The sequence below is a fragment of the Panthera tigris genome, chromosome A3 (genome assembly GCF_018350195.1).
Source record: "Panthera tigris isolate Pti1 chromosome A3, P.tigris_Pti1_mat1.1, whole genome shotgun sequence".
In the NCBI taxonomy this organism is placed as follows: domain Eukaryota; kingdom Metazoa; phylum Chordata; class Mammalia; order Carnivora; family Felidae; genus Panthera; species Panthera tigris.
The window spans coordinates 118846258-118856941 of record NC_056662.1 but is presented as its reverse complement, the minus strand read 5'-3'; the positions used below and the strand labels follow the sequence as shown (position 1 = coordinate 118856941).

The window sequence follows — 10684 nt, the reverse complement described above, 5'->3', positions numbered from 1 at the left end:
GGGTGGGGACCGTTCGCCTAGGACACAAACAGTTGCTGCCATGGTTCTGGCACGGACTTCAGACTAGAGCCTGGGACCTGCCCCTCAGCCCCACTGGGCAGTCCCTTCTAAGCAGCTGGTTCTTCCCCAAGGTGCTGGGAACTGCAGCTGGGCTCCAAATACCCTTGAACCGCTCTTGGAAAAACAAGGAAGAGAGAGAAGGCAGAAAACGAGAGTAAAAGTAGGAACAAAGAAAAGAGAAGGCAGGCAACCAGCTCGGTGACGATACTCATTCCTTTATTATCGACTGTGTTAATTTGAACAGGGCTGGGCTGCAGGTGCATTTCAGCTCAACAGAGAGGCCTCATCTGAAGCCAAGGAGACAGACGGTAATGTTTTATATATATATTTATATATTACATATGTCCTGTATAGCCATATGTATAGTGACAAGAATGAGCCACTGCGTTAACTGTTGTCCTAAATAAAGACCATAGCAACAGACATGGAAATTTGGTCCCAGTCAAGGCCCTTACTTTGTCAATCAAATGTTTGATACATCAAAAGGGAAGGAGAGAGACAGAGAGACTGAGATCCAACCACCCCGGTGGCCCTGTTCCCAGCATGTCTTACACTGAGTGTCGAGTGTCCCCTGTGGAGGTAAACACACACACACACACACACAAACACACACACGTACACAAAACTGCGGGCAGGAGCTCCTCGTCCGACACACCTAGGGCCCAGCCCTCAGACTGGGGTTGGTGAGACTGGGTATTTTGTGCTATAAGACTGTGAGGGTCAAGTGACCAGACAATGCGAAGTCGATGTGTCCAAGTGATGAATGGGGGTGACACGTGCTGTTTCATCTACAAACAAGAAAGAGGTCAGTGGGAGAGGCTACTCAATGTAGGCATGGAGGTCCCCCTGTGCCCAGGCCACCTGGGGCATTTCTACACGCAATTCCCATCCCAGACACAGCCAAACCTCTGATCTGAATCCTGAGTCTCAAATAATCTCTTGGGCTCTGATGAAAAATGACATTTCCTTGAAGGACAGGAGCAAATGGCAATTGAGTTGCCAAACCAGCTAGTCCGGTAATTACAGCAGAAATGACAGCATTATTGAATTAAACCAAACCATAGCTTGGTCCTTACAGCAGAACTCGAACTGTATAAAGAAGGGTTCACTTCCTGATGGAAAGAGAAGAACCAGGTAATCAGCCCCCACCCCCCGCCACCTTCCCCTCACCCAATTTCAAGCAGCTCGGTCGGTTTCATGCTGTTCTCCCGATGACTAAAATCCTCAAATTCTGGGAACTAGAGACTCCCCCTATTAGGGCATTTTGAAATCTTAAACCACTTGTTTCTTTCATGATTGCCTCTTCACTCCTCCACCAAAATACACAGTTAAAAAGTAAATCGATGAAAATTAATCTCTCTCTCTCTCTCTTGTTTTTTTGTTTTTTTTTTTTTTGGTAGAAATTTACTTATTATTTGAGATAACCTGGAGACATCTTGGTATGTCACAAAGGGAGGCGAGGAGTATTTCCCCAGGGACCAATTTATACAATGCCAAAGAAAAAGGATCAGTTTTCAACAAAATAGTGCTCAACAAATGTGATGCAGAAACAGGAGTAATAGGCAAGGTTGATAAATTGTGCCTGGGTCCCTGTCTCCTGTGATAAATGAAGGGGGAAGCAACAGATTCCAATACCTTTGTTCAGCCAGGGGGAGAATGACATTGATCGCTCCCACTATGAACTGGGATCCAGGCAGCTGCGGAGGAAAGTGACCAAAGCAGGAAGGAGCAGCGTCTCAAAAACGGGGTGTTGGCTTGATCACTCGTTGACCCCAGTTACTTCTCAGAGGGAACAGAAACAAAGGGACTCAGAGAAGGGACTTCCTCTGATGACTGTCCATGTTGTCCCATTACTGTTTCATTTCCTGCAGGTCCTGAGCAGGCAGCAACTGGTTGGTTCACAATTCCCATCCAAGGGTTGGGAAGGTGGCCAGGAAGCAGAGTTTGGTAAGCCATGAGTTCTTGCCAAAGCCAAAGAGCATGGCTGTGTCGGTGAGGTCACATAAGTCCTTGAAAAGGAGCCCAAGAGGCCAACAGAGGTTGTCTGAGGTCCAGACGCTTGAGTGCAGGGCTCTTTTCCCTGGGAGCATCGGCCCGACACTGTCAGGACGTGTCTTGCCCTTTGTGGACATCTAGCATTTTTCTAGTCCCAGAAAGTGCTTAAGAACTGCTCACCGTCGGCATAGGAGGAGATGGAGATTATGGAGAGAGACAGGTAGAAAATGTACTCTCTTCTCAGGCACTGGCTACCTTCCCTTCTGGGAGCAGCTGACAGGGAGGAGCTTGAGGTCTGACATGGCGGGGGTCTAAAGTCAGAAGGAAAGGAGGCTATGCAGTGGCCACGGCAGGCTCAGGTGAAGGCATCTCCCCCCACAGCTGAGCTCCACAAATAAATAACATTAATTAAATAAAGGAGGCTAAGATGAGCAGGCAGAGACGCGGTCTGCCAGATGCTCACTCCCTCACACACACGCACACGCACATGCACACACACGCACGCACACTGAGCGTCAGGTGAGATGATCCAGGCTTGGCTCCCCAGCCCAGGAGGCTCTCGGATGGGCAGCCTGACTGAAGGTTGTCACTCATGGTCTAGCACTGTTGTGGGGTGCAGAGCAGCGGAGGCCAGTGAGGCGTGTGTGGTAGAGGGTGGAGGCCGCTGAGGACTCTGGCACCTGCAGAAGGTAGGGGTGAGGTAGGTAAATGCAGAGGTTGGGGAAGGGCAGGAAACAGAAAAGTGAGGACTTGCCTTTTCCTCATCCTGTTGCTGTAGGAACTCTCCCCCCCCCCACCCCCCCACGGCTCCAGTTATCACCCTCCCTTAATGCCCTTCAGGTACAACCCAAACCCTCTTCAGCCTCAACCAGCCCACGTGGTTTCCATGCCTCCTAAGTCCACTGCCCACTCTGACCATAGCGGTACTGACCAGGACCTGGACTTCCGAACTTTAGATGTGGAAGGTCTTTCCAGAAAGCTGTCCAACCGCATAAGCCTCTCCATGTGTAGTGCACGGGGGTCTTGTTCTTGGTCATGAGAGAAGTCCATCTCAAAGACAGCTGGAGGGGACACATCCAGCTCCAGAAACATTATGTTTTCAGCCTGTGGTGGGAACATCAGACCAGACGTGAGCAGCGGCCCTGATGATCGGATCCCTCGGGCGCTCAGTAAATACTGGGTGTAGCGAAGGTGATGAGGTAGATAGAGCACGCCGAGGTTATGAGCATCCCTCCCTTGGACGCTCTCTCCTCCCACCCCTTCTATTTCCCAGCTTCTTACCCTGTACCTGGGGTGGGACCCCATTGCCATAGCAACCCGAGCATACTGGCTGATAGGCCTCTTGTAGCCCACGGCTGACGTTGGCCGTTTCTTCATTTGGCTGTTATTGCTGTGGGGAAGAGGCTATATTAGAATGGATTTCTTTTGAACATGGGGAAAATGACATCATGAAGAATTAAGTATCATTCAAGTAGGCAGGAAACTCCGCAGACCGTGGTTCACAGGAATTTTCTTCTCATTGTTCTAATACAGCTGGACAACTAAACACTATCAAAACACAGGAAAGCATGGATTTCTTTACTCTTGTGTTTTTCAGTTCTTTTTTCCCCCCACAGTAAAGAAGGTTTGATTAAGGGCTAGAATGAAGAAAGGAAACCCAGTCTTCTTTCAGCTCTCAGCTTCATATGCTGATTTCACACATTATGCAAAACTGTTGATGATTAGTTGTTCTGGTTTTCATTTTTCTTCTTAGGAGTTTGTACAAAAAAATGATTAAAAAAATCAGGCTTGAAATGCAAGGGTCCCAAAATAGCCTAAACAATCCTGGAAAAGAACAAAGTTGGAAGACTTACACGTCCCAGTTTTAGAACTTATTACAGGGTGCCTATTACAGGATGGCTCTGCTAAGCATCTGACTTCGGCTCAGGGCATGATCTCCCAGTTCATGAGTTCAAGGCCCACTTTGGATGAGTTCGAGCCCTGCTTCGGGTAAAACATGAACCCCGCTTTGGGTGAGTCTCACTTCACTCTCTCTCCCTCCTTCCCTCTGCCCCTCCTGGGATTCTCTTTCTCTGTCCCTTGCTCATTTGCACCTTCTCTCTCTCTCTCTCTGTCAAAAAAAAAAAAAAAAAGAACTTATTACAAAGCTACAGTAATCAAGGCTGTGTGGTACTAGCATAAGGACAGACATATAGACCAATGGAAAAGAATTGAGAATCTAGAGACAAATCCTTATATTTGCAATCAATTGATTTTCTATAAGGGTACCAACTGAACCACCCACGCACCCCCAAGTTTTTGTTTTTTAATGTTTACTTATCTTTGAGAGAGCGAGAGGGAAAGAGCTAGAGCTCAAGCGGGGGGGGGGGGGGGGGGGGTGCGCAGAGAGAGAGGGAGACAGAATCCGAAGCAGGTTCCAGGCTCTGAGCTGTCAGCACTGAGCTGCAAGATCATGACCTGAGCTGAAGTCTGATGCTTAACCGACTGATGCTTAACCACCCAGGCGCCCCTGTTTTGTTTTTAAAGAAACGTGTTTGCATGCTTAGAAAAAAGTCTGGGTATTCAACAAAATGCTACTAGTTACTATCTTGGGATGGTGTCATCATAGATGACTTTTATTATCTTTATGCCTTTCTGAAAAATCTGAACTTTACAATGAAAATGTATAACTTTATATCTAAATATCTCAGACATTCAGAAAAGCGTAGAAAATAATATATATGTATGCTTACCATCCAGCTTTGTCAAATCATTTAACATTTTGTTATACTTAAACTAAATCTTTTTTTTTAAGAAATAAAATGCAGGGGCACCCGGGTGGTTCAGTCAGTTAAGCATCCAACTCTTGATTTCAGCTCAGGTCATGATCTCCAGATTTGTGAGATCAAGCCCCATGTCAGTGCAGAGTCTGCTTGGGATTCTCTCTCTCTCAAAATAAATAAATAAGCTTAAAAAAGGCAAGAAAATGTAGACAGTTTTTAAGACTCCTATTTCTCTCTCCCTTGAGTTAGTCACTCTCTTGAATTTGGTGCTCACCAATGCCATTCCTGTTTTTATTGTTATTTTTATATGTGGCTATTCATAAACAATTAAATGGGTATTTGTATGCCTATTTCTAAAATTTGAACTGTGTGGTGAACATACCACATTTTTGTGTACTCAACTTTTTGAGATTCATCCATGCACCTCTAGATTAGATTATTAAAGTTTACTTATTTGACGATTTTAAGGTTACAATATGTCATCATATATGTGTGTGTGTGTGTGTTTATGTATAAAATATATATTCTTTTGATGGACATCTAGGTTGATTTTTTTTTTATCTACTATACACAGTGCCGTTGTGAACATTTCTGTACAGGTATCTTCGAGTACATATTCAGAAACTTCCCTGGGGTATACCAAGGAATGGAATGGTTCCGTTGTAGGGTATGTGCATTTTCAACTTTACTAGATATTGCCGTATTGCTTTCCAAAGTGGTTATACATGAAAGCTTCCATTGCTCTATATCCTAGCCAAATCACAGCATGTCAGCCTTCTTACTTTCAGCAGTTTGATGAGTGTGGTGTATTACTTTTATTATTCAAAACAAAGAAACGAAGATAGGAAAGAAATCAAGAAAAGTATTTCCATTAAAATAAAATAACACAGATTTTGGAGTAAGACATATCTGAGTTTGAATGTTGGCTCTGCCCCTTAAAGCTGCGTTACCTTGGGAAGTAGCTTAATACCTCTGAGGCTCAGCTATCTCGTTTTTTCTTTAAAAATTTTTAATGTTTATTTATTTTTGAGAGAAAGAGAGAGAGGGAGTGGGGGAGGGGCAGAGAGAGAGGGAGACACAGAGTCTGAAGCAGGCTCCAGGCTCTGAGCTGGTAGCACAGAGCCCGATGTGGGGCTCAAACTCGCGAACTGTGATATCGGACCTGAGCCAAAGTCGGACGCTTAACCGACTGAGCCACCAGGCACCCCGGCTCAGCTAGCTCTTGCCTGTCCCCCAGAACTGCTGAGATTAAGCACGATAAGGATTTAGCATAGCTCACAGCAAGGGCTCAACTCATGGCAGCTGTGATGATGATTTATTCTCAATTCTACTTGCTAATTTCAAGCAGGGATACAAACGAGCCATGAAAAAAAAGCCAAAAGGCAGACAGAAGACAGAGGAGGAGAAGAAACAGGCCGAGTAATTCACAGATAGGACATCCTGTCCTTGGAGCTGACAGCACCAGGCCCACCCTTCTGCAGCAGAGGGTGAGGGGATTTGGCATTCCTGTGGTTCATTTTAGCAAGCCTATAAAGGAGTGCGGGACCCCACTTTAAGGAGGAAAGCAGGGAAGGATGAAACCACGGAAACCCCAGCTCGCTGAGCTGCTGCATAACCCCCGGGAGCAGGGAGGCTGTGCCCGTGCGTGTGGGCAGCCGTGCCCACAACTCAAGGGGAGGGCGGGAAATTAGTAACATAACCATTTAGCATTTATAAGGTGCATCTACACATCCCATTTGAACTCTGTAGTCATCTCCCGAGGTGTAGACAGGGCAGACAAGGAGCCTGAGGCTAAGACAAGCAAAATGCCTTTTGTGCCTAAGGTCAATTAGGAAGAGACTCCGAAATGGACCTTGCCAAATTCTCTTTTTAGGATGCTGTACTGTTTCTAGGAGAACACCCGGAGCAGGCTGGAGCGGAGTGCGCCCTGAAGGCTGCAGGCTCTGGGAATGGGACAGGGGAACAGGGCTGGGCGAGCGGAGCAGTGCATCGTGTGAGCTGGCAGCCTGACCCAATAAAGATGCCAGCGCTATTCTGGGTGACATGCGGGAAGAGGGGGCTGGGGGAGGGGAGTCTGTAATTGGGACACCAAACTTCCCATCTACGCCCTCTTCTGCCCCAGGCCTACTTTCCATGATTGATCCCTCTCTAGTAAGCAGGTTGTGGCTGACAGCCCAGAGCGGAGGCCTGGCTCTGTATGTATCCGCCCCTCCTGACAGAGACCCACAATCACTCTATGCCGGACAGATCCTAAGAGTTCTCATATGACCCTCCCTCTCAATGGCTGCCATCACAGTATTTTCCCCTTAATATTAAAATCTCATCGCTCAGCTCTGTCTTAGGGACTGACCCCAATCTCCTTATCAGCTGTCTCAGCATACACACACACACACACACATACACACCCGCCTTTTCCTGTTGTGTTCTGAAAACTGGCATCCAACATCATAGGGTGAGTTTTCCTTCTGGGTCTTTCCCAATCACCTGCCACAGCAAACCCGACTTGCCTCCGAAATCTGGTCCCTCTGTCCCCACAGGCCAGCTCTCCACTCTGCCTAGCCTGCCTGGGGAGGCCGGAACTTCTCCCTGTTTCAGATTCAACTCCGATGTCACAGACCTGTGAATAAATCTAGGGACTTAACCCAGAGCCGAGAATGTTCTTACTGAGGTAAACTTTGCCTCTGTAATGAAACCTGTTTAACTATCCGGATTCTATTTAGAGCAAGGAATGCTCTCTCTCTAAACTTGGAGAGCGCCCGAATATAAAATCAAATTCTAAAACAAAAACAGCAAGGGGCACGTGGGTAGCTCAGTCAGTTGAGCGTCTGACTTTGGCTCAGGTCATGATCTCGCTGTCGGTGAGTTCAAGCCCTGTGCTGACAGCTCACAGCCCGGAGCCTGCTTCAGATTCTGTATCTCCCTCGCTCTCTGCCCCTCCCCCACTCACGCTCTGTCTCTCAAAAATAAATAAATGTTAAAAAAAAAAATTTAAAACAAAAACAGCAAACCAAACTGCCCTCCTGCGGCCCTTCTAAGGGATGAAGGCAAACTGGCTTTTCTGGAGTCCCTGTAATTATAATATTGGCTTATTGATATATGATTATTGATTACATATTTATTGATCATCTCCTCTGGGGCTTGGAGCCCCTCCCCCCCATATTACCTCATTTCAACCTCAACAATCCTGCAGGGCAATTTACTATCTTGACTTTACAGGTGAAGAAATTTGAGTTCAGAGAGGTTAAAAAAACCTTTTCCAGGCCACAAGTGGCAAAGCAGGGACTAGAATTCAGTATGTTCTAAACCCAAAATCTAGTCTCTTTCTGCTGCACCATGGCGCCTTTCAAAAGACTCTCTGGTGGGGCACCTGGGTGGCTCAGTCATTTGACCGTCCGACTTCGGCTCAGGTCATGATCTCACAGTTTGTGGGTTTGAGCCCCGCATCAGGCTCTGTGCTGACCACCTGCTCAGAGCCTAGAGCCTGCTTCAGATTCTGTGTCTCCTTCTCTCCCCGGCTCACACTTTGTCTCACTCTGTTTCTCAAAAATGAATAAATGTTAAAAAAAAAGAAATGAAAAGACTCTCTGGTGGCTGGGGTTGCAAAGGCCCAAGAACTAAAGTTACAAATAGAATTGTGTGACTATAAACCAATAGTTATAGACATTGTCAAATATAGACCCTTAGAGGGCAATTTTGTATCCATACAATTAAAAATAAAGTCCATTATGAGAAACTAAAAATAAAAGGTCCCACATGTAGAATAGTTACTGCTGGAGCTGGTTGCAAAAATGGGTTTTCAAAGTAACTTTCATACCAAATTGTGATAGTGGAAGGCACCTCACCTGTGTAGCAGCTAGTGGTGGCACAGAGATAGTGAAGAAAAAAGAAAAAGGGGGAGTTTTCCCAAAAGAACTTGATATGGGCGCGTTTCAAGAGTTGCCTGGAGCTAACACCTTTTAAAGGCACTGGGAAGGGTATGTAGGGTCAAATGCTTGTAGCTGGAGGAGGAGGAGGAAAACCATTTTTCCAACCAAAGCCTTCTTTTCTCTTTAAAAAAAAATTTTTTTTTAATGTTTATTTATTTGAGAGAGAGAGAGAGAGAGAGAGACAGAGCACGAGCAGAGGAGGAGCAGAGAGAGAGGGAGACCCAGAATCCGAAACAGGCTCCAGGCTCTGAGCTGTCAGCACAGAGCCCGACGCGGGGCTCGAACTCACAAACCGTGAGATCATGACCTGAGCCGAAGCCGGACGCTCGACGCTCAACCGACTGAGCCACCCAGGTTCCCCCCCGGTATTTATTAACAATTTTTTTTTTTTTGAAGTAGGCTCAATGCCCAGCGTGGAACTCAATGCAGGGCTTGAACTCAGGACCCTAAGATCAGGAGCCGGATGCTTAACTGACTGAACCACCCCAGTTCCCCTAATAAAATTTTTTGAAGTAATTTATTTATTGGAGTTTTTTCTTAGAGAAATCTATAATTGTTTATTTTTTTAAGTTTATTTATTTTGCAAGAGAGAGAGAACAAGCAGCGGGAGGGGCAGAGAGAGCGGGAGAGAGAGAGAGACAGAATCCTAAGCAGACTGCACTGACAGTGTGGAGCCTGATGCCGGGCTTGAATTCACGAACCATGAGATCATGACCAAAATCAAGAGTCAGATGCTTAACCAACTGAGCCACCCAGGTGCCAAATCTATAATTGTTTATATCCTTTGTATTTTAAGTACAGTAGAGATTATTAAGATGTTATTATTGCCTTAATACCTTTTATCCTTACCCAGATATATTTTAGTATTTTTATATAAAATACATACTTTGTATGTATTCTGAGCAGGTTATACACATTCTGTATAAAATAACATGGTTAAGGTGTGAACATACTTAACCATTATTTTGAAAAAGCTTGTGAATGTATTTCTTTTTTTTAATGTTTATTTATTTTTGAGACAGAGAGAGACAGAGCACAAGTGGGGGAGGGGCAGAGAGAGAGGGAGACACAGAATCCGAAGCAGGTTCCAGGCTATGAGCTGTCAGCACAAAGCCCGACACGGGGCTCGAACCCACAAACTGTGAGATCATGACCTGAGTTGAAGTCAGATGCTTACCAACCGAGCCACCTTTCTTTTTAATAGTTATTACTAGCATCTATTTTTAAAAAGTATTTAAAGAAAAAAAAAGTATTTAAAGCACTTAAAAAAATTTTTTTTAAATTTATTTTGAGAGAGAGAGAGTGCATGCAAGTGGGGAGGAGCAGAGAGAGAGGGAGAGAGAGAATCCCAAGCAGGCTCTATGCTCTCAGTGCAGAACCCAATGTGGGGCTTGAACTCGTGAACTGTGAGATCATGACCTGAGCTGAAGTCAAGAGCTGAAGGCTTAACCAACTAAGCCACCCGGGTGCCCCTTAAGATAGCTGTTTTAATTAAAAAAAAATCTATGAATGATTTTTCAGTGTATACAAACTATTCTGAGAAACGAATAAACTCCTCTGAAGCATGAAACTACAAAATTCCAATCCAGATCCTTTCTCAGGTCTAAATTAAAGGAGACCAACGAGGCACTGCCTTTAAATGCCATGTCCCAGCTCAGGTAGGGAGGCAGAAAATTGCTCTCAAGGACACTATTGGGATAAGTGGCTAAGACTGAATATTGCCTACATAATAGTATCGTGTCAGTATAAGATTTCCTGGATTTGATCACTGTATTGTGGTTATGTAAGAATGTGCTCGTTCTTAGAGAATACAGCTAAGGGGTCAAGATGTCTGCAACTTAATCTCAAATGGTTAGGGGATGGGGAATAAAGCAAGAGGTGGCAAAATATTAACATTTGGTAATTTCGATGAAAGGTATTAAGGGAATTCTTTGCACCGTT

General features: G+C 45.3%; 1 protein-coding gene across 3 annotated transcripts in view; it reads right to left on the bottom strand.

Moving 5' to 3' along the window:
- Positions 1 to 259: 259 nt before the first annotated feature.
- The window catches only part of KIF3C (kinesin family member 3C), a 36297-nt gene continuing 25872 nt past the window's right edge, over positions 260 to 10684 (bottom strand). The window contains exons 6-9 of one of the 3 annotated variants that reach the window (XR_006215967.1): positions 3337 to 3445; positions 2987 to 3159; positions 1696 to 2735; positions 260 to 848 (exon numbers count right to left, since the gene is read on the bottom strand). Coding sequence is in view for 1 of the 3 variants with exons in the window: in XM_007088929.2 (XP_007088991.1) it covers positions 2642 to 2735; positions 2987 to 3159; positions 3337 to 3445 (376 nt within the window). In the remaining 2 variants the exon portion in view is untranslated. Of the gene's footprint in view, positions 2736 to 2986; positions 3160 to 3336; positions 3446 to 10684 lie in introns of all 3 variants that reach the window. The other 2 variants (XR_006215966.1, XM_007088929.2) reach the window with 2 other exon arrangements.